The 24,418-nt window shown below is 41.2% G+C and overlaps 1 protein-coding gene across 2 annotated transcripts in view; it reads left to right on the top strand.

Annotated features, from left to right (window-relative positions):
• FREM1 (FRAS1 related extracellular matrix 1) overlaps positions 1-24,418 on the top strand; it is a 60,224-nt gene that overhangs the window by 19,381 nt on the left and 16,425 nt on the right. For both annotated transcript variants that reach the window (XM_075726565.1, XM_075726564.1), the window contains exons 15-27: positions 236-488; positions 2,348-2,545; positions 3,817-4,002; positions 4,947-5,143; positions 5,961-6,189; positions 7,822-7,966; positions 10,716-10,861; positions 12,251-12,442; positions 13,205-13,469; positions 18,174-18,588; positions 19,884-20,085; positions 20,572-20,716; positions 23,288-23,417. In XM_075726565.1, coding sequence (XP_075582680.1) covers positions 236-488; positions 2,348-2,545; positions 3,817-4,002; positions 4,947-5,143; positions 5,961-6,189; positions 7,822-7,966; positions 10,716-10,861; positions 12,251-12,442; positions 13,205-13,469; positions 18,174-18,588; positions 19,884-20,085; positions 20,572-20,716; positions 23,288-23,417 — 2,703 coding nt within the window. The remainder of the gene's footprint in view (positions 1-235; positions 489-2,347; positions 2,546-3,816; positions 4,003-4,946; positions 5,144-5,960; positions 6,190-7,821; positions 7,967-10,715; positions 10,862-12,250; positions 12,443-13,204; positions 13,470-18,173; positions 18,589-19,883; positions 20,086-20,571; positions 20,717-23,287; positions 23,418-24,418) is intronic.

Raw genomic sequence — 24,418 nt, 5'->3', positions numbered from 1 at the left:
AAATATGGGATGTGAGTTTTCTTTCTCAAGCTGTAACTATCTAGTTTGGTTTACTTTTATCTTTGAATTTTAAGAGTGACCCTAATTCAGCTGGTTTCATTTTGTTCACAGAGAGAGCTCAATGCGCTCTGACACTGACACTATGCTGCTGGTTTGGGTTGGAAAGCAATGTATTAAAACAACAGGTTTCCACTGAAATGAAGAATAAAAGATCTTAAATTATTTTTCTGATTAGGTGTTGCCTGTGAATGACGAGCCACCTGTTATGCGAACAGGCCTTGTTCCTGTGCTCCACTGCCTGGAAGGCAAAGAAGTGGTCCTCTCCTCAGAGTACATTTATGCCACAGATGCAGACAGTGATGACATGAAACTGATGTTTATGCTGGCTCGCCAGCCCTACCACGGGGTAGTGAGGAAATCTGGCATTGCTGTGGATCGTTTCTCCCAAGCTGATGTCATCTCTGGTTTAGTCACATATAAGCACACTGGTAAGTGAGTTAAGGACAGAATTAGACTGGAAAGTGGTCAGAGGGGTTTTGGCAGAAAATCTTAACCTGAATCCATATAACCTTTGCAGAAGCTCAGCAGGAACTGCTGAGAAACTACATGTGTTGTGACTAGAGAAAAAGGTAAGCTGGCTTCGAAAGAGGGCTGAGGATATACGACTACCAAATGTTTTAATGTGTTCTCCAAATCCCTGTTTGAACTGAAAATTATATTAGAACAAGTACACGAAATCATCATAATACTGGAGGCTTTCACTCTTGCTGACAAAATATCTTGGGCTTTTTGGGCAAAATTACTATTAACTTAGATACAAAATAGAGTATTTTTATTTGTTTCATGAATTAAAAAAACCCCTTTGACCTTTTTCCATAGTTGTGTTTAGATAAAATAATGTAATGCTGTAAATGAGGATGCCAAGTTTTAATAGAAAACTGCTTACAACCTGAGGTACTTCTTGCTTGCCTCTCCAATCTAGATGGATATCCACTTTTGGACAGTTTATAGTCTTTCTGTACCACAAGATAAACGATGTTCAGGTTTTCTTCAAGAGAACCACAGTGCTAAAAAGATGTTATATTGTGGTTATATCTTTAAAATCCGAAAATACTTTTTTTTAATTACTCACAGAAATCAAGGGCTGGTTAACCCCCTTTCCTACTTAATTTCGTCCTTTCATTAGCATTAAAGGGGTTCTCTTTTCTGCATCTCTGATGACAGCTTTAGTCTCTTTTTTCCAAAGGCTCTGGTTTTCTGTGTAATTAGTCTGTAATTTTATGCTAGCATGGAGAATATATGTGATATTGTCAGGCTTGGCACTGCCTAAAATGAACAGCTGGTATTTGAGAAGAGAAGGAAGTACTTGATTCTGGCCACCCATGACAAACTTTTCTTCAGCATCCTAAAGATATCAGGAACATTATTTCAATGGCAGTGTTTTGCAGAGGCAATGAAGGGTGGAAGCTGACCTTCAAGGGTGCAGTGCCTGTGTTTTCATTCCCAAATTTCTACATGTTAAATGTGCTGCCAGTAGATACCACAAGAGAGGGTGGGAGACACTGCCTTTCCTTTGCAGGCAGCTTATTAGCAATATCTTGCAGCAATGCAAGACATAGGCTGCCAGAAGTGCTGAGAACTGGAATACACTCAGCCACAGATGCTTCTTGCAAGGCGTAACAGTTCTGAATCCTGTGCTGTATCAGCCCACATTTTGAATATGATTTTGAATGTGACAGGCATAATATACAGTATAGTAACAAAGCACAGCCCTTGTTACAGTCCATTTTGTAGGGATAAGAGGTGTATAGGAATACATGCATTTCTTGGTGTGCAAAAATGTTTTCTTCTGGAAGTGCATTGATATTACCACTTGTCATAGAGAGACTATATATAAAAAAGAAAGATCTTTTCCTACATTGTTTGAGAAGGAATGCAGAAAAAAAAATCTCTGCACAAATGTACGTTTTGCACATGCCTTAGTGCAAAAAGAACAGAATCATGAGGACTATTAGAAATTTTATATCAATTACAATATAATACTATAACATTGCAATAATAATATTATAACTATTAGTAATACTAACTTAGTTATGTGCTTTTGTACACCCTCTTGTTCTAGAATAGAAGTCAGCTGGTTAAAATGAAGTACAAGCAACAAACCAAATCCCTAACCAAACAGCACCCCCACCAGCCAGAATTAAGAATTCTACTAATTTTGCTGTTGTTTTCTTCTTCCTCTTCTTCTTCTGACTTTGAATACTGCAGACTGTCCTTGCAGGATACAAAATTATTCTCCATGAAGTTATGGTAAAACATTTCTTCTGAACTGCAACATTTTTTCCAGGTGGGGAAATTGGCCTGGCTCCTTCCATTGAGATCTTAACCTTCGTTGTCTCTGACGATGAGGCTGGCCTAGATGTGAAAGACTGCTGTTATGATGGACCTCTTCCTCCTCCAGTTCCACTTCATGATTCATTTCCAGTATATGACCTTAACATCACCATACTTCCAGTGGACAACCAGCCTCCATCAATTGCAACTGGTGAAAGCTTCCTCTCACTATAGCATTATAATGTGGACTATGCAGTACTGTAATGGCTAAAGACTCGGGGGGGGGGGGGGGGGGGGAGGGTGTGTGTGTGTGTGTGTTTGTTTTGTTTGTTTGTTTTTAGCATCAGAAAGAGTCAGCTGAGATCAGCATACAAAAGTTTTGGATCAGAATTTCCACCAATTTTTTTTTCTTTTGCTAGTACAATGCAACCACCAAATGAAGCTGCAGGTGCAAGTATGAGTAACTGCCTGTGGCTCTGAAGAGACACATGTTTAAATCATGTGGTTAGAGATGAGAGTGCTCAGATCTGCTCCCCTCCATCTATACATGTCCATTGCTGTATATGTAAGCTATGTCTGAGTAAAAGTGATCGATATCTTGTCCCTGAACTGAACTTAGGTCCAGAAAATTGTCAGGTTTATACAATACAAAAACATAAACGTAAGTATCTATCTACCTTTGCATGTAAAGTATACAACAGAAATTTAGGCTCTGGCCCTTATATGAAGGGAGAGAAACTTTTACTACCTATGTTTAATTCTGTGAGTGAATCAAGACACATCTAGGCTACATATGTAATGGATCGAATTAATAGATATGAAGCCACATTTTCACTCTTCAGGATCAAAAATACTCAGTTAAAATGGAAATAGTGTTGGTAATGTACATTTAGTCCAACAACAACCCATTGTGTGAAATTTTCATTGACTTCCCGAGCTTTGGATGAGGCCTGTAGTACACATACTAAAGGTATGCTTTCTGTATGCTTGTAGTTTTCAATGTCATTTGTTTGTAAGCATCACGTATATGTTATGTATCTCAGAGAATATTTAAGCATATGTATGAGTAGTTTTGTAATTTGCAGGCTCTCACCCAAGTAATGTTCTGGAAATGAAGCATTGTCCCAGCAGGGAAATTAAGCAGTGATGCATGAAAAATTGTTCATTATGAGCAATTCGTAACAGCTCTCATGTAATTAATGCTCTGACAGACAGAGGTAACAACTGATTTTGAGCAACACATAAACCATACCTAATAACTTACCAGTAAAATAATTTCATGATCACCTTCCTCTCTACTTACACGATGGCAAAAGTAGAGTTGACAGTGTGAGCAGAGAAAATAAACCTAAACCAAAATACCTCAGTAATTCAGTATTTGTTGTCTTTTCCCCCTTAGTTATTATTTCCATTCTTATTAACAACAACAACAGTAAAATGAGCTAAATAAGCAGTAATGTTTATCATATTGTTTGTGTGCAGGTGCAAGGTTTGTGGTGGAGGAGGGCTCCTCAGCAGTCCTTACCACCAACCATTTGTTTGCCACTGACCCTGACACCACTGCAGATGACTTAGAGTTTGTCTTGGTTTCTCCTCCCCAGTTTGGTTACATTGAAAATATACTGCCTTCTCCTGGGTTTGAGAAGAGCAACATTGGTATAAGTATAGGTAAGTCTTAACGACTTATGGTAATCAAGCAGATGAAATACAGAGGTCTTGTGGAGGGACTGTGAGGTGGGTTCTGGTGAAGTAGTTGCAGGTGTGTGCATTAATATGGGCTTATTGAGGAAGGCAGGTGCTGGCAAATGAAGAGCAGGGGGACTGTGTGGAAGGAGTTCAAAGGGAAACTGCAGCTTTGCAAATGTGAAGAATTGGCACTTGAAGTAAACAAGCCAATCCTTGTTTTATGCATTCCAGCTGCACTCTATTAGAAGCGGCGATATGAGACATTAATCTGCTCTCTCTGCCTCCCCCTGCACTCTCCCATGCAAGGCTCCTGTGCTTCCCTTTGCCCTTCTGTCAATTCAATGCTGTAGCTGAGAATTTGAAAAGCCTGGGTCCCATGTTAGTTTCCAAGGTAAAGTTACAAAAGTGATAGAGATGGTGGTTGACTTGGGTCTCTTCCCTTGTCCCCCTTCAAACATTGTAAGGCAGTTTCATCCTCAGCAGAACAGATTGTGGCATGGTCTGTAATGCTATCAGCTTTTACAAGTGTCTCCAGCTGGACACCCAGAACCGTTGAGCCTTTTGGTCCCCATTTTCCTGGTCTGCCAGTCAAATAACAATCAATGTAATTACTTAGACCTCAGATCTTTTCCTACCTATTATTTGGGTCTTTTTATTTGGGCTCAGTTCTGCAGACTGAACTGAGAAGTATGAAGTTGCACCATCCCACAAAAAGCAGAAGAATGCACTTTTGTTTCAGGGGAAAGACATGTGTCCTACAGTAACATGTGCAGTGTAACTATTTCAGCCAAAAAATGACAGAGTACTTACAAAATCGAAGTTATTTGTTCTTTGAAGAAAGACATAGTTTCACATTTTTTTATGATACGTAAGACCAGAAGGCAGGAAAAGATTGTGCTAACTCATCATCTCTTTAAAATCTCTAGCTTCGTTTCAGCTGAAGCACCTGAAAGCCCTGAACATAAACTATGTACAAGCCAGGCACATGCGAATGGAGCCAACAGCAGATCACTTTATACTTTATGTTACTGATGGGTTGCATCGCTCAGCAGAGACTCCATTTTCCGTGCTGATCAACCCAACCAATGATGAAGTCCCAGAATTCATAGCAAGGAATATTACCGTAAGGAAAGAATCAAAATGCCTGTCATAGAATTATTTTATATTAGAAAACACACTTTAATATAAATAAGAACATTGTTCTGACACATGTTCCTCTGCATTTTTCCCTTACTTTGTGTAGTTCAGCCTAGTTCAGGAAACAGCCCAGTTAAATTTCATCTAAACCTGTAAGACAGAGTTTTGTGGGACTGGAGCAGTGCACAGGTCTGTTTGGTAACTTGCAGTTAAGTGAAAAAAAAAGGCTCAAATCTTTAAACAAATAAGTCATCTAGAAAGCAGAAAGATCTTTATGCTTCTTCTGGTTTCTCAAGAGATTTTGTAATTTTTTGTAGAGTGTTTTTATGTTCCTGGCATAGCCTCTCCCCGCTCTGAAGACTGCTTTTAATATAAATAATAATTCTGTGACCACCATGCTAGGGCAGTGGAAGCTTATCTTACTGTAAAGTAAGAAGTGCATGTATGTGTATAAGTTTATATGCATCCATATTTTTATGTATATTTATGTATTTAAAGTCTTTCTCCTCTGTCCATTCCCTTGCACTTAATACGAAGTTTACTTACCTAACAGCTTTTCTATTAATTGGGGTAGATATGAACTCCTTATCTCACCATCTCTTTTCATCACTGTAACTATTTACTACTCTATGTCTCTTAAACTGTTTGAAATCAATAGCTGGTTCAAAAGCTACTGGAAAAGGGGTGGAGGAAACAAAAGAGATACACTCATACACAAAAATACCCTACTTAGGAAACCATGCTAAAATTCTATTATTTCTTTTCATTTAAAAGAATTGGACAATTTCTTCTTTCATGTTCAGGTTCAAGAGGGGGAGATGAAAGAGCTGGATCTCTCTGTTATCAACGCAGTTGATCTGGATGTGCCTCAAGACCGTTTGGTATTTGGAGTTGTGCAGAGGCCCTGGTACGGGTTCCTTATTAATGGAGTTCACGGCAATGATATTCTACACTATAAACAGTTAATTAACCACAACCACCACAGCCATGGGCTGCTTGTTCATGACTTTTCCATGGAGCTACTGAAGAGCGGTAGGTGCAGCATTCTTCTGACATTGGTCTTTCATTCCTTTAATGAGGCAAGGTGGCACAGTAAGAAACCTTCGCCACTTATTTATTTACTTGCCTTATGTGTATTTCCAAGACAATGTTTGGGAACAGAAGTTAACCTATTTAATGCTAACGTTGTCTATTGATTTTAGGAACTGTCAATAAAATCACCTCGAGAGGCCTACATATCAGAAAGGGTAGTAATATGACTAGGGAGGCCATCTGCCCTGAAAAAATAAAGGGAATATTGTAACATATCAGCAAACAGATTTCAAAATGTTTGACAGCACCTAGAATAGAGACAAGGGCACTGACTTAAAACCACATTAACTGATCATGGGGTTAAATATTGCTTTAAATGATCACAGAATCATAGAATCCTAGAACGGTTTGGGTTGGAAGGGACCTTTAGGGATCATCTAGTCCAACTCCCCTGCCATGGGCCGGGATATCTTTCACTACATCAGGTTGCTCAAAGCCCTGTTCAACCTGACCTTGAACACTCCCAGGAATGGGGCATCCACAACTTCTCTGGGCAACCTGTTCCAGTGTCTCACCACACTTATTGTAAAACAGTTTTTCCTTATGTCCAATCTAAACCTACCCTCTTTCAGTTTAAAACCCTTGCCCCATTGCCCTGTCACTACAGGCACTGGTGAAAAGCCTCTCTCCATCCTTCCTATAAGCCTCCTTTACATATTGAAAGGCCACAAAATACACCTTCATCACACCTTCATATACCTAACAATAAAGGTATGAACTGAAGCTCTGTAGCTTAGTATGATCAGTTAACTTGCTTTGAAGCAGCAAAGCTCTTTCTAGTACATGTAATCAAAAAGTATCTTTAACATTGACAAGATGGTGGATTCTTCCAAACTGTGGCCATTTAGTGAAATATGGAATCTATCAATATAAAGAGAGATATGAATTCAATCCTGCTGCTCAGGTTACAGTTATGCCCTCAAAACCCGAGGAAAGATTTTTCTTCTCTCTGCCTGTCTAATGTGAACCTTCAGAAATATCATGCCTGCACCCCAAATTCCTCAGCCTTCCCAAGTCCTGTTTTTGACTCTCTTCCAATTGCTTGGCTTCTCTCTTTTCCTGTCCACAATGGTGACCAAGCCCAGATCTTCTGATTGTCCATGGCCATAGCCACAAGGCCAGCTGTCCTCCCCAAGGCTGGTTTAAAGCTCCCTGAGGATTATTTAAGGCACAGAAAAGCGTTGCCTGATAGTCTCACACTTTCTATGGTCCATGTTAAAATTAATTGGAATGTGGAGAGGAGAAGAAATGTGCCTTTTTCAGACCAACGGAGACCTTTTTGTGAAGGGAGGCACTCCTTACTCAGGTCAGGCTGGTGTCTTTGAGTCAATAATATGTTGTAGGTTAATGACCAGCAGTGGCTCGCCAAGCTCATCTTCTGGTAGCTGAAACAAGCTTGCTGTGACCGGGGCATGTAGGGAGGGGAGATGGAAGAAGGGTGATGGAAGCAGAGTGAAATGATGTGAGAGATTTTGCAGGAGTCAGATTTATTTGTTCTTTCAATTTCTCTCTCTCTCTCTCCGCTCCCCCCCTCCCTGCCCCTTCTTTTTCTTCCCCCTGCTCCCTGCATAGGAATGAAGCTGATGTACATGCATGACAATTCCGAAAACCTCACGGACAGCTTTAAAATCCAGCTATCAGATGGGAAACATAAAGTCCTCAGAACCATTTCAGTAAAGGTCATTCCAGTTAATGATGAGAAACCAGTGCTGAGCAAGTAAGCCACATGTTCCTGTCTCTGACAGAGGGATGAGTTCAGACAACATGATCCAAAAGTGATCAAACCAGCAAATTGGTGACTGATGGGGAGAGGATGCCATAACTAGTCACAGACTAACGTCAATACAGATGTTTCCATGTGGGTCTCTATCAGCTTGTTTAACAAAAACATTTTTAGTGAAAGAAGGTCATGCTTTAATGTTGCTCAATATTAAAAGAATAGAGAAAAAAAAGGGGGGTGGGGGGTGGAACATGCTTGTTTTGTCTTTCACAACTTACTTCAAGATGGTTGCCAGAGAGCCCTGATCTTTGCGCACCTCTGCTGGCCACTGGCCACCATGGTATTGACTGCAGTTACTTTGCTTTCCCCTTTCCTGGGGCAACCACCTGTCTAAAACACCTTTCTAAAAGTAGCTCTGGATTTTGGCATGAGAGAATCCACAAAATTGATGCCTCCTTGCCTCACGGGGGAAAACCTTTCACCTTAAGGATTCTCTTCTTTTCTATTACAAAAATCTATTGTTTAGCCATAATTCAACTTCTGACAAGGTACATGCTAGCTTTCTTTACAGTTCAAAATTAGGAGTCATAAATGAATTAGACGTGGTCATAAATTGCCTGGCAGACCATTTGCAGATAGGCAGCTGGCTGCGAGACAACCGAACCTCCTGGACATTTTAACAAGTAGCTCGTCCCTTGGGATCCCAGTTTTTTAGCCACAGAGCATCAGGGCCTCCATAATCCTGGCTGCTTTCCAGGCCCAGGCAGGCAGATGGGGAGCTGGGGGCCCGAAGGCTTTGGGGGTATATCTCTGAACCTCTAAAGTTTGCATTTCAGTTAAGCAGTTGGGCTTTAAGGAAACGTTCAGTTTGGCATTGAAGTGGTTTAGCTGCCACGAATGTCACCACATCTTTGCTGTGGGGTAGGAGCTGCCTTATGCCACTGCACTGTTTTACAGGTGAACATTTGACAATACCTGTAAGCTTCTTCTTACCTTTTAATCTGGGGGCACCTTTCCACCCCAGGGAGTTTCAGCTCTCATCTCCATTAGCTATGGTCAGCAGACTGAAGAATCTGGGATGGGATGTTTTTGGCTCACAAACAGTGGCTCTTATTCACAGTGGTTGCCAAAAACTCAATCTGTCACCTCTTGGATTGCATCCCGTAGTGAGGAGTGCCCTTGGGGAATGTAAGGCTCTCACACATTCCCCTTGAAAGCTTCTTCTCAAGATGAGACATGCGGGTACTAGAAGGACTTAACCAACTAACTGCTACGCAGAAAAATTATTTGGGGTGAGACAGTATTCAGGGTGCAGCTAAACGTGTTTATCTTCACTTATTTTTTTTGTTTGAATCTTCTCTTTCTGGCTCATACAGTCTTTGGGTCAGACACCTGGTCTTTATGTTTGCATGGTCCCACTGTGTTTATTGCTGGTATGAGCAAATCATAAAGGTTGCTTGATCGGTCATTAGTATGGCTTGATATACTTTGTCATGACTCCATTTTCTTTGCTTCTCATTTTGCTAAACATGAAATTTCTGTGCCTCATATTCCTGTCAGTTTGAATATGAAACTTCAGGAAAAAAATCTCCACTCTTTCTGAGAATAATAAATGTATTTTCCAAAATCACTAAATAACTGTGACAACTTCTTCTTTGGAAATCTCAGCTGTCACTCTGGTTTGGAGCAGGCACTTGCAGCTTGGCAGAGGAAAGGGCTGTTATATGAAGAACGTGTCTTTAGCAATTCTTGTAAAAATCTATCTGTATTTGGCCTTCAAAATAGCATGGCTTGCACATGCTCAGTTGTATCCAGCCAGAGCTTAGCTGCCCAAACGCCTAAGGAGTTTGTCCTTTTCCAACCTGCTCCATGGCTCCTGGGCAGATTAGCTTGAGCACGCCCCATCCCTGGGGTGACTGAATATGCTGAATCCCCTCCAACCTCCTTGAAACTTTTTTATAGTCTAATAGTACTGTTTGGGTGCTACATTGTGAAAATGTGAGATAACTAACAGCAAAATGATAAAGCAGGGTGTGCAGAGGCAAACTGGAGGATGGATTCTCAGCTAGAGAATGGAAACAGAGGAGGCGCAATCTGAGAATCATCCTGGAGCAAGACTCTGCATGAATTTCAAACTATGTGGGATTTGTTTCCCCAGAGCTGCCTGAAATTTTATTTGTGGCTAGTGATGGTCATTTCTACCAAGGAACAGGTGGCCTTGACCTACTTTTCTGAATCAAGAACCCAGGAAAATTCTGCAAGGGCGAGCACAGAGAAGAAGCCAGTTAGGTCTTTGTAGTGTCTCTTAAAGATTAAGGTGAGCAGTGACAGATTAGTAATTTGAAAGACAGTCTTTTCTCTAACGAACAATCAGTTCATTACAGCCCATATTGCTGTGATCTATAGTAGCAGTAACATATACTACAGCCTATTTGTTTACATTGTCCTCTTCTCATAAATTGTATGAAGGTAAGTGGAATAGGGCCCAGGGGAAGAAGACAGATGTGGTAAATCCCAGGTTGTTGTAGGTATCTGCTTTGTTGTTTTTCACCATTGTGAGGAGAAGCTGGTCTATGCTGTTTGCTTTTTTTCTGGTCTGAACTCAAATAGGCACCCTCCTTCCTTTCTTTCTGCCATTGTAATTTCTGTCAGCATCTGGGTAATCCATATTCCTGGCACAGAAATGATGTGTTGGAAAGGTTACTTTTCTTGTATTGCATCAATACATGACTTTTAATTTTTGCAGGAAGAATGATATAGAGGTGAACATGGGTGAAACTCGAATAATTTCTAGTGCTGTTCTGTCGGCAGAAGATAAAGATACCCCCAGAGAGAGAATTTACTACTTATTTGAAAGACTTCCAGAAAATGGTCAGCTTCAGCTCAAGGTTAGTCTTTGTACTTAAACAAAAAGCAGGCATGCAAAGAACTCTCTCTTTTTAGGGTAGAATGAAGTTCATCCTCCATTTCTCCCAAATGTCTGTCATGTTTTGAAGTAGATGGCTGTGGCCAGTTTGATTGTTGAAAGAGTGTTTGAACCAAACAATGATGCTGTCCCAGAGGCTTTGGCACTAAAGACCAGATCCTCAACAGGAGGAGAGGGAGGGTGAAAAGCATGGCAGATCATCTGGGGTAACAATGGAGAGAGACGCTGGGAGAATCAGCCCATGGAGGGGGAAAACCAAGTGTCAACACTGGGAGGGGGGTGTGGGGAAGTCCTTGATCAAAAAAAGTGACAAGTAAGCTGTTACTTCAGTTACTTCAGCGTTCAGAAAGAATGGAGGGAGAAGTGTGTGAAAGAGTGAGGAATACATAATGAGTTAGAAGAAAAGTATGGGAAGAAGGAAGGGAAAAAAGGAAGAAGATGGAAAGGATATAGCAAGAGGAAAGGCAGAAAATAAGATTAGAAATGGAAGGAAAGATGACCATCTATTGACCAAAGATAAGCTACAGGAACAAAGACAGAAAAAATGCCTCTTTTTAACTGCATAGATATATAATATAAAAAAATCAGTTTCTAAGACCTGCAATCCTGTAAAGTATTTTGATGCTGGATCCCTGCAAGAATCTGTGGATCATGTGAGACTTCTGAATTAAAGGGGTCCCATACACTGGGGCAAGAGATAGCTACTGACTGGAATCTGACAGTTTGAACATATAGGGTACCTGCCATGTATTTGAGCTCTCTGTCCTTGATAATCTTTGCTCCAAAGCTATTGACACTGTTACTGCAGGCTAAATGTCAAATACACAGATCAGGCCAATATAGGGTACTATGCTGTCTTCAGGAGAGCAGGAAATCTTATTGGGCAATTCACATTTTTCCATCAGAGGACCTCTGGGTCTCTAAATTTCTCTGCTTCCCTGAAGTTCCCCATAGGTTCACTTCTGATATCCCTTTAGGTATGGTTTCAGATAGAACCAAGAGCAGCTGTGTGAAATTAAGAAACAGAAAACATAAGCTTCATCGGGAACCATTTCATTTTCATCTTGTTGGTGTCTCATTGAGAAGTGTGCAGAAATGCATTTGCTGGAGTGAAAGTGTCTTTACTCCATTTTATTCATGATCACTCTATCTTCTCCACCCTTACAGCTGCTTGGGAACAACTCCAGCTATTTACTGCCCTTCAAAACATACTATGAGGAAAGAGTCTATAGCTTAGAAGGGGAGCCAGGTAGCTGCCACTAACAGTCTGCATAACTGCAAAGAAACACAGTTAACTGGGGAGGATGCATGGGAGACTCTCTGTTTAATGAAGGATGTTTATTCTTTCTAGGGAGGCCAAGGCTGGATGACTCTCCAAACTGGAATGAAGTGCACTCAGGAAGAACTGGATATGAACCTTGTGAGATATGTCCATACAGGAGCTATAGGGACCAAGAACCAAGACAGCTTCACATTTTATCTGTGGGATGGGTACAACAGATCCCCAGCTGTGGACTTCTACATAAATATCAAGGACATGGAAAAGGGTAAAGATCTGCCAGACTTGACGTTTTACAGTGCCTGTTTCTGAAACAAAGATGATCTGAGTACATGTCCTGATCCTTCCCTGAGCACTATATAGGCTCTTGGCAAGTCTCACTGCAGATTCCGAAAGTCTGTCTGCTTGGATTTCACTGCTGGCCAGAGCCCTGATGTTCCTGCTGGTGAAGAAGTGGTCCTGGGATTTGAAAAGGCTCTGCCTAAGGCAATGTGTTGCACCTTGCCTCCCAGGATGCCCAGCTACTTTCAAATAGAGTTGAAAATATCCTTCTGAAACTAGCTTTATGTCTGAGTAAATCAAAGCACAGAAAAATGGCAAGAATGTAATAAGGTAGGCAAAACACTGTTCAAGAACAGCTCTGTCTCCCAGGTTTATGCTCTAGTCTTATGGTCTCTCTTCCTTTATTGCACCCCTATTAGAAACCTAAATTAGACTAAGTTAGCTTGACACTCCTAAGACTGGAACAAGGGTTCAGAGAAGTTGCAATGTCTCCATCCTTGGCAGTTTTCAGGCCCTGATGGGATAAAACCCTGAGCAACCTGTTATGGCTGATCTCATGGCTGACCCTGCTTTGAGCAGAATATTGGACTAGAGACACCCTGAAGTCCCTTCCAGCCTGAATTTCCCCATAAGCCTACAGTCCTGTGATTTTTCTACTGGTGATGGCTCGCATGTGGCTAAATAATGCATAAGAGATCAACTTACAATTCAATATGACTATTCAGGTGTTGTTTTATCTGTCCTGCAGGAGACATTGCTGTTTTCATAAAATCTCTCCGAGTGCCGAAAGGGGATCGGGGCTACATTACAACTGATGTTCTCCTTGCACTGGATGGTACTGGCAAGCCAGAGGAGCTCCTTTATGTCATAACCTCCCCACCCCAGTATGGACAAATAGAGTATGTCGGCTATCCTGCCATCCCCATTACGAGCTTCAGTCAAATGGATGTAGCAAGACAGATAGTCTGCTATGTTCAGAACACAAAGGCAGTTGTTCCTGAAGATACATTCAGGTAAGGCATAACACCCCACCCACAAGCTTTTCACCTTGGATTTCTTGGGTATTTAAAAAAACCCACAACACAAACCAAACAAAAAAAACCCCAAACTAGTTATTAAAAAGAGGTGGAAGCTCTGTGGGTATTCTCATTATTTATATAGCAAAGATATTTCTACTATAATACAAATACTTGTGACTGCTTTAGTAATAAATGCATTTTCTAATTGATCCTGAAACTGTAGCCAGAGCCACATTCACTCAATGATACTAGCTTCAATATTATTATAGCACCCAAACATACACAGCTGTTATGATTTCAGTGGGGGAGAAGGACTAAGAACATACTTTGTGGAATTTTCCTTTGGTTTCTTGCTACAGCTGGATGTGGCAAAACTGGTCCATCCCAGTATTAAATAACTGCTTGCTTGTCTGTTCTTATTTATCATATTCATTCAGTTCCAGGCTTTTTGAATCCATAACTAGTTCTTGGACATAGTGAAAACCAGTCCACTTACCTATTATGACACCACAATAGCTCAGAAATTCGTGCAGACAATTGGATTTTTGGGGAAAACAGGGTTACCTATAGGTTCACTTCAGCAGCCTAGTGATACTTAAGTTTACTTTCAGCTGCTTCTTAACCTTCCCCTTAGACCAGCTTAGACTAGGTACACGCCTAAAGTGAATATTTCCTTATTTTGTTCTTAAATGAACCTCTCTTGGTTATGGAGTGGAATGATGTAATGAGTTATCATCAGGTAAAGACAGAGTAGATGTATTGTTGCTTAAAGTCTTGGGGACAGTTTTGTACAAGAGAGAAAATCCAGGGGAAAAAAAAAGGTGGAGAAATAAGGACAATGTTTGTAAAGGAAGAACACTAACTTCTTGTTAGCACTGGCAATTTCCTCTGAAAGCAGCTTTTGACAGGAAATGGACTTTCTGTAAAATTCAAATTTTAGACATAAAAATAAGAGCTTATTGTTTTTTCATTTGTGACTAAGAAAAAGGAAGGATTTAGCTCCTAAGAATTGCAATTCAGGAAAGACCCTGTTTTACACTCTCTTATTAACAGACTCCTCATCTGAATGGCATTTTCCATAATGCATGATGTAGATTCAAGGACATACTCTGTCATCCAATTTGAGAGCTTTTTTGCAGGGAAGTCAAGCAAGTGGGGCATGGAGACATCAAATAAACTTCCCTATGACACTGGGGCAGCTCAGGCAGCTTTATGTAGAGTTAAGCCAAAAGTAATTTTGGGACTTTCCTTAGCTGAAACATTTTAAACTATCCCTTTCACTAAATTCACTGTGATGGAAATTCTAGTTAGGAGATTTGTCTGATCCACTTGTAATCATAACAGAAAAGGTGAACAAATATTCTCTAGCTTTATGTTTCTCTATTGTGAAACACTATAACCAAAACTAGAATTAGCTTAGACAAATAAGGTTACGGTGATGCCAACCCTAGGCTGGGCAGTGTAGGAGTGGCTTTCATCAATATGACTTCTATACCACACTAATGAAAGCAGACCAAACAATTCTAGGAAAACTCTGCATGTGGATAAACCCAATGTCTTCTGTTTAGGCCAATGGCTAAGAACCAAACTAGAAAATCAGCCTTATAAAAGTAAGGTTATGATGCTTTAATAAATATTGATATTCAATAACTATTTTAATCACAATAATTGATGTTCCTTGATGTTATCATTTGGAAAATAACTTGGTTTTGTGTTGACATATAAATATTGTGGCAGAATATTATTATTATTTAAACAAGGAATCGTTACATTAATTATATGGGTAATTGGGGGGGGGGGGGGCGGATTAACTGATCAGATTTTTACTTTCCACTGAAGTACTTCCTTCAGACACAAATTTGCCTGTATTGTTTGGTGCTGCTGGCCTGGAAGAAAGATTTGGCAGTGTTTGTTTGGACAGATGACTTGAAGTGATTAGCAACCTGACATCAGATGCTGGCAGCAGGATACTAAAGGAACATGCTAATGTCCTCCATTTTGACACGCTGGCTCGATTTTGTAATGAGCTGGCACTATTTATGATTCCATTTTTATCTTTTAAATGCCATGACAGATGCTAGGTCCTACAGCCAACTCTGTTGCCATCAAACTGCAGAAAGCATGAAATGTTGGTAATGGTGAAATCAAACCATGCAACATGTCCTCCTAACTGTGCCTGAGAGTTGTCCCCTAAATTTCATCAGAGTAAGGAGAATATTGGCTGCTTTCCATTCTCAAGGAAAAGATGAAGCAGCCATAAACCAGAAATAAACAAACAAAATCTCCCAAAATGCAGAAAAAAGGATGTCTTGGACACAGGCAGCTTCATCACCTGTGAAATCAAGTGGCATACGACATTTGCATCGTAAATTTCAGTCTGATGTGTATAAACAGGAGGTTTGCTCCTGTCTGGTATTCTGTAGAAGACTGGATGAATCCTCAGTTTGATGAACTGAATTATCTAAGTCTTCAACTTAAATATTGTTTGAGACATCATCCAAATGATTTTACAGCCATCAAAGGACCCAGAAGAAACTCACTTTGGCTGCAATCTTCCAGAGTTTTTGAGAGATAGTTAAGGTCTTGACTGACCATGTTTTGCCTTTTTTTTAAACCTTAGCATAGTATTTATCATCATTATTCTAGTTCTGTATTTTATTTCAGCTAGATTACTAATAGCACAACCCTTTTACGATTGGCACAATAGCATTAGGTCAGTGCAGACAGATGTCTCTAGGTTCCCAGCTGGGAATACCATCCTCAGTAAACATATTTCTAACAGCTATATAGTCCCTGGTCTGCCTATGCTCATTCCCATCTGTTTCATGGCATAGTGCCAGCTTACAAGTTGATCAAGCCCTAATCATCCAGCACTGGTGAAGACAGTGAGGAGTTTTAGATGGATAGTCTGTGTGACCCAGTAAGCTACTCCATGACCTACTGAAGGTCACTTACATTCAAGGCACGCAACAATAGGCCAGGTTCTGACCCTGTAATTATTTAAATACTTCTTTGAGGTCTGCAGTCAAGAGAGCAAGAGGAGGCAGATAATCTAAATGTCAACCAGTCCCCATTTAATTTATGTATGAAGCATGCTAGGTGGAAAGCAACCAGCTAGGCTGGCCCTCATATTGTCCGAAACAACCATCCCATGATACTGTCCCATACAAGATCAACAGCATAAGTGTAACTGTAGGTGCATTCAAAGCACTGGGCTCCACCCACTGAGGGTGGGAGAAAAAGGAATGTCGGGGAATACGAATAGTCTACCACAAGCAAATTTCTTTGCAAAGCAGACCCTGTTCTGGCACAGGCAGAACAAACTGGGTGGTGAAAACCACTCTCCAAAATGCTTTTGCATGTACTATGCAGCATAACTACAGAAACTTCTGTAGAAAGAAAGGTAACTCTTACATACTATATCGTGATGGGACATGAAGGATCATGAGACATTTTCAAAGCAATTTTTAGTTTCAAATACCCTCAAAAGTTTTTATTATAGGCATGACAATGTGCAATGTAATTGCTTTCAGAAAAAATATGTAAGTAAAAACCTAACAATGAAATCTAGGGTGAATTTTGAAAGCTAAAAGATTGGTTTTCTCTTTATTTTTACTGACAACTGAATTTGATAATAAATTTCTGCAGAACCTACTATCACTTGTATGGCAAAAGCCCATACCCAGCTGGTAGGCTTCCAACAGATTTTCTCTCCAGCCTTGGGCACATTTATCTTTCTCTTGTTTAGGAAGGGAAAATTAATTATAGAGAAAAATCAAATCTTTAGTATATCTAAAGAAATATTACTGCTTGACTGCGAACTATAAGGAACTATGCTGCTATTACCAGAAATTCCCAGCATGAAATAAGAACTTTGCAGACCTGACCCTTTGATAAATACATGCTATGGACATCTACATTTTTAAAGTTACCCTAGCAACTTGTATAGTTCTGCCCAATATCTCCTACAGAATGTTAGTATTTCAGTGAACCTTACTTGAGTTTTGTAAAGAAACATAAATCAGTTCCTCTGAATATACAGAAATTTACAGACACAGTCAGTGCCTAAACAAACCCATAAAGTGAGACGAGGTTGGATCTTTTTCCAGCTTGCTTTTTCAGATAGTTTTGGGGCTATTGGGTACAAAAGGCTTGTAACAGTGAACAGAAAAAAACCCATTGTCCAGGCAGTCCATGTACTTTACACACCTCTTTCTGTAAGTTGTAGACAAAACCAGCACTTTCACTGGCAGTTGCCACTGCCAGGTCACCAAATGAAGCTATAGTTAAGGATGTGTACAAATGGGTATGCATGCCAGATGGTGCAATAACCGCCCCCAGCCAGCCCACCATTTTAGATCTGCTCCATCCGTATCTGAGCTAGAAGATTACATCAGCTCTGTTATGGCTGCTGAGACTGATGTGTACATCCTCAATGCCATTCCTCTGGCATCTGCTCAGATTCCTGCACATGCATTGTAACTCTTGCCATATACCTGGCCATATGCTTTCAGCTTTCATGTTTTTAAGTTATACATCCATCCCACGCACAGTCTGGGTTTGAGCTCAATCCAGCTCTACTACTTTTGCAGTATCAACACAGGCAAGTCCTGTAGTAAAGGTGTGTATTATCATTTCATTTCAGTACATGGTGAATCAAGAACACATGCTGAAGACTGCCTTGCCTCTCTTTGCCAGATTCATCATCAGCAATGGACTGAGGACTAAGCATGGGACATTCATGATCTCGTTGGAGGCAGTCGACCAAGTTTTGCCCACACTGGCTAGGAACACGGGGTTAAGATTAGTGGAAGGTGCTATGGCAGTCCTTTCTCCTGATGTCCTGCAGCTTTCAGACCCAGACACTGCCAAAGAAAACCTTACCTTCCTCTTGGCTCAGCTCCCCCGGTATGGTCATCTCTATTATCAAGGGGCTATGCTACTGCAGTACAATTTCACCCAGCAAGATGTGGACAACAGGGATGTTGCATACAAGCACCGAGGTGGGGATTCCCAGATTGACAGATTTACATTTGTTGCAACAGATAGGACTAATCAAGGCTTCATCGTGAATGGGAGGGTGCAGAGCGAGCCAGTGGCATTCACCATTCAGGCAAGTGTGACCACAGGCCTACTTAAAAGAGATATATAGCATGATAAGGTGGGAAATGTAGTAATTTTGATGAGAACTGGTACTTGCTGCAGTCTGTGATTTAACTGAGGTTTTTATGAGCTAAAATGTTTGCTTTATGTGCTCTATGAATAAATAACCTGGAGAACTTGCCACAATGCAACACAAAGAATTTTATAGAGTGCAAAGACAGAGACTGCATTTAAGAGAAAAGAGACGTCATGCTTATATAAATATAAGCAAGCACATATACTTACATACTTAGACTTGCTAAAATATTTTACATAGAAATCTCAACCGTAAAGTTGAGCCCAGCTATGGGGAGGTACGAACTTCCTCCTGCTCTACTTCTCCACTTGGTACCTGACCCACTGATTTGCATATGAGGGACACTAGGATGACTGTTGATCTTCATGTCACAGAAATCTTGAATTAGAGCCACTTTGCTCCCACAACTGGACAGTGTGTCTTCCTTCTGGGAGTCTTTGTAAGATGCCTGCTCTCATTCTTCCCTCCTTTACTAGGATCTTTCTGTTCACTTCCCATTTCCCTCATTTTCAAGTTCTTCCCACTGTGTCACAGGCTCAGATGCCTTTGCTATGACTTGTGGTATCTATCTCTCTGACATGTTTCAGTATGCAAAGCAGGCCTGGTTGCATTGTATGTCAAAATTGTGTATGTTTCAAAACACTGATGCTGACAAAGAGGCTCCTAACTTTTCCTGATGACAAAGTCTGAAGTTATATGATGAGCAATGAGTGCCATTTCAGCAGAAGATGAGATATGGAAAAAGCAACAACTGTTGCGGAGTGCTAGAAGTTTCACCAGAAGTTGTGAAAGGTGGCACAGATTCAAGGAGACATGTTGGCCAGGTCTATGACTGTGGTTATCATAATCCTTAGGTTTCCGTGCTTGTTATTGTAAAACTGAGGAGAGAAACCTTTGCTGGACTTTTCATTTGCTATGAAGAAAATTACATCAAAAAGGAGAAGGACTATGGGGAGTGTGGCACATTAGGGTAGAGGTACACAGAATTTGTGTTGCCCTCCCCAGTGTGTGTTGTATCCCGCTGCATGCAGCAAGTGACTGGGCAGTCTGGGACTGGAAACCTCTAATAGCAAGTAGTACTTAACTGGAGATCAGACTTCTTCTGGAGCAGACTGTGAGTCAAAGTGGCTATTGCCACTTTGAGCAGGCTACTGTGCTTTTAGCAAAAGCAGGACAGAGAACATCCTGATACTGTAAAATTAATACACATTTGTCTATCTTTGATTTAGGTGGATCATTTGGACAAAATGGCACCAAAAATTATTCATCTCCATTGCCTTTCTGATGTGGAACTGCTGAAGAATGGCAATTATGGAATCTATATTACTGCCAGGTCCCTGAAGGCATCTGACCCCAATACAGAAGACGACAAAATAATTTTTAAGATTTTACGAGGTCCTCATTATGGCTACCTGGAAAATATAACAACAGGTGCTGTCTTCTATAATTTCTGTATTTTGGGACATACCAGACCAGATTCCAAAACCTACCTGGTTAATGTTTGCCTGATAGATGAAATCAAAATTTCTTAGCAAACTTTGGGCAAGGTTTGAATGTAGTAAGAAAGCTTTTACACTAAAACGTTCACTAAAACTACACTTATGTTCCTCAGGAATCCTCAGAGAGTTTGAGATGATTGTTACTAGCCGCTATTGAGAAACTGTTTTTTGTTTGCGTCAAGAAAAAAAAAAGTTTAATATTGAACTTGGCCATTTGATAAACATGTCACATGGGAAGAAATTAGTTGTGGCTTATAAGTAGCTGGGATGTTGCTGTTTAGCTATAAAACCAGGGTTCTGTAAGTTCAAATTTTCTAAGTGTTCAAAACAAAAAGAAAAGTTGAAAACAGTCTATATGAGCTACATGGTTCTTGTTAACAGGCTTTTGATTCACCTGAATGTTTCTCTTCTTTCTCAGGTGGATTTATTCAGGAAGGGTTTAGCCAAAAGGATTTAAACAGCAAAATCATACTTTATGTCATCAACCCATCACGGGAAGTGAATTCAGACAACTTGGAGTTTCAAGTCACGGATGCCAGTGGAAACTCCGCAGTGCCCCAAAGGTAGCTCCAACCCTCAGTGGCGTGTGCTGCGGTGCACGGTGCGCGCTGGCCCCCAGGGCGAATGAACTCGTGCTGGGCTTTGTAGCCATGCAGGCGTGAACGTCGCTATGACTCTAGCTGCCATTTCTTTTGTCGAAGAGTAGAGAAAGTTTCTTCCCCTCAGGGAGGTGAAATACAAAGGGCTAGCTCCAGGTTAGACTGGGGCACAGTTCTCAAGGGCCTTTGGGGCCTCACAGAAAAAGATAATGGAGTTTAGTCTAAATGGCAGTTGGGCATTTGGAGATCTGGGATACTGGGCGCTGAGGGGCCACACTCCTGCTTCATGTATACGGTCCTGCAGCTGGAGGTCACTCTTGCCCTGTGCTGATGGCAACGCTTTTTTCACAAGCTTGAGATCACAATGGAGGGGATGCTCTCAAGCAGCAAAAGCTGAGAGCTGTACCTCTGCAAAAGATCACTGAAAGAAGGTAGAGGGCACACAGCATCTTGTCATCCGCTGCCAAAATTCATATTAAGCATATTATCAAAATTTACTTGTGACATATGATAAGCCTCATGTACAAAAATTAGAGATGAGGGTATCATCTGAACTGTGCTTTGATGATAAAGACCAAAAGTAGGAGTAGCTCTACAGCATGGACAATGTTTCTCTTTCTTTCTGAAAACAGAGCTGAATGTTTAACCAATTTATTTGATCAGAAGTAACTGAGAAAAATAACTAACGTGATTTTCCTCGACTAAACTGGCTACTCACAAACCAGAGCTCATGGTGAGGGAAAAGGAGCAGAGAGCTGGCTCCAAGGGCCAGGCTCCTCTGCAGAGCACTTCCCTGCATGCTAGAGATGGGGACGTGAGCAGCGCCGGAGACAGCATTTCGGCAGTTAAGCGCTGTGCCAAAAGATGTCCCCATACACAAACACATCCGAACACAGCCAGCCTGAGCACTTCCCAGCTGCGCTGAGCTGGCTCACAGGTGCACTGATACTAACACCACCGCCAAAATGCTGCCACTCCTCGTGGGAAAGTGTGGGTTCTTGTATATAAATAGCAATGCATAACATCATAGCTTTACGAAGAGAGCAAAGAGAAGCCACTTTTTGTACAGAAAATAGGAGTTTCAGAGAAGGAGAATTTATCTTTTAGCTGTGCTGGACCTCAGAACAAAGGGGAATTTGGCTTTTAAGGACAAAATAACATTTTTAATATTGGATTGAAAAGCTTGTGAGATTTTTTTTTTTTAAACTATTTATCACCTGATGGTCACTGGTTCAAAATACAAGTTTGATTTGCATGTTGGTATTATTAAAATTGAGTCCAGCTTTTATCTGAATGCTGCTGTACTACATCTGGCACATGCATCTCTTTAGCAAAAAGAAAGCAAATCAGCTTCTAAACGGGTTGCCAATACCATGAGTATCAGAGGATATAGGAAGACATGAGGAAATTTCCACTGTGTTAGAGCTTGTCAACCATGAAAGGTCTGGAAGTTTGTTTTAGAGAAGTTCAAATTGTTTTGTAAGTAGCGCAGCTCATTTACCTTCTTTTTATTCTTTCATTCCTCTCTGACCCTCACTAATCTTTATCAAAGCTTTTAAAAAGGTGAGATCTTTACTGGCTACCTGGTGCAGCATGCGATCCTCTGAGGTTTGATCACATCCCTTATAAACAATTCTAAAATTCAGCGGATGAGATGCCTGGACTCAGCCACTTCTCTGGCTGAAGAACGAAGTACACAGAGTATTCAAGTAAAGGGAGTGGGGAGGTCAGTCACACAGAGGCGAAGTCCTGGAGCATGCCCTACATTTAGTTAGTGATAGGACGAGAGGAAATGGGCTTAAGCTGCGCCAGGGGAGGTTTAGGTTGGAAATTAGGAAAAATTTCCTTACGGAAAGGGTGGTCAAGCATTGGAACAGGCTGCCCAGAGAGGTGGTGGAGTCACCATCCCTGGAAGTGTTCAAAAAACAGGTAGATGTGGCACTTTGGGATATGGTTTAGTCTAGTCTACCCTTAATTGGCTTAGAGTAGACTTGGTAGTGTAGGTTAATGGTTGGACTGGATGATCTTAAAGGTCTTTTCCAACCTAACGATTCTATGATTCTATGATTCTATGATTCTATACTCTAAGAGGAGGAGAGTTAGAGGATAGATGAAGGAAGGTGGGAAGAAAGGAGGATATTGCAGAGAAAACACCAGGGAGTGAGAGTAAAATAAAACTACAGGGATAAAGGGAACCAGGAAGGAACACTGATAGCTTGTCTTGGCCTATTTGTTGTTATGGTCACACTCTGCTCTTCAAAGCTGTTGCAGAACCCCTCTGGTTCTGAAAGAAGGTTCAGGCTTGGTTTGGGGTAGACCAGGGCTCGACTGGAAGATGTATTAACGGCCTCTCACTCTTTCTAATCAGCCAAATCACACAGATGTGTGGATTTGGAAACAAAGACTCAGTATGTGTATTGGCTAAATCAGCAGTCAGGAGAGAAATGGCTCCTCGCTGAACCTCGGAGCAGCAGGGGGTGGGGGCAGCAGGGGAGATGGCTCTGCTTCACACCGGCTTTCCCTCCTCTCCCACAGGCTGGAGCTACGGTGGTCTCGCATTGAAATGCAACAGACTGAATATGAAGTGTGTGAGAGCGTGGGAGTGGTGTCTCTGAAAATCACCAGGGCAGGACACTCTGCAGATTCTGCCTTTATCGCGGTGAAGGTAAAGCTAAAAGCAAAGCTCCTAACTGGAAACTTAGTAGGAAGTAGTGGAGCTTGTTATTTCTTCCTCAGATTTGAAAGGTATTTCAGTGATCAGCAAAGAGGCCATGCAATTCAAATCAGACTTGCCGGGACATTGTCCTTGCTAGTCCAGATGGCTGAAAAATTTCTGACAAAACTGTCTGATTTTTAAGTAGAAATGCTGATTAACCAAAACTGGAATGTTTTGGAGCAGCATTTCAGTTTTGATGACCTTCTGTGACAGAGCAGGCAGTTTCCTCTGTCACTGTACTCAGAAGCTGGGTTTCCAGGATCTGACACTTTAAAATCTAGGCTTTGGACAACCTGGAGCCTTGGGACTTCTCATTTCCCTGCTCAGGCTGGAGGAGCCCAGGAGGTATGGGAGCTTCAACTCCACAGTCATGGCAGCCTCCCCCTTTTCTCCCCCCACTGCCATCAGCCTTGGAAGTAGCCCAAGGAACCCCCTGTATTTTCAGTAACAGCCTCTGTCTTATGTCAGAAAAATTAAACTGAAAGCTGTAGGTTATAATTTTGTAAAACAGGTTTTGTGCAACTTGCCTTCACAAATTTTATTTTTCCTTGTAAAAGGGGAATTCCAGGATTTTACCAGCTCCCCTTCCTAGAAAAATACTAGAAGTTTCCCTCACAGTTTCTCAGGATTATAGCCCTAATTGGAAACATAGTTTTGATTTTTCTTCCACTGAAGCCAGTGGGAATTTTGCTATTGACTTCACCAGGGGCCATCCTGCCCTATCCTTCACGGACTCCAGTGCCTCTACTCTGGTTGTCACTCGGGTAAAAAGACCAGTGAAGCTGACCCCAGCATCAAGAACACAGTGTGGAAGCTGGTGTCCTCTGCTGGTGTCCTGTAAAAATTCAGGGAGTCACTGGAGTCCCCATACTTATGCATGTACGTGTTCACGCCTATCCCAACAAGTCTTTGGGGCTGAAAGAGAACTCTGCATGCAAACACTTCTTCCA

The sequence above is a fragment of the Pelecanus crispus genome, chromosome Z (assembly GCF_030463565.1).
Source record: "Pelecanus crispus isolate bPelCri1 chromosome Z, bPelCri1.pri, whole genome shotgun sequence".
Lineage (NCBI taxonomy): Eukaryota > Metazoa > Chordata > Aves > Pelecaniformes > Pelecanidae > Pelecanus > Pelecanus crispus.
Note: the sequence above shows the minus strand (reverse complement) of the source record. Positions and strands in the feature narration are given on the sequence as shown.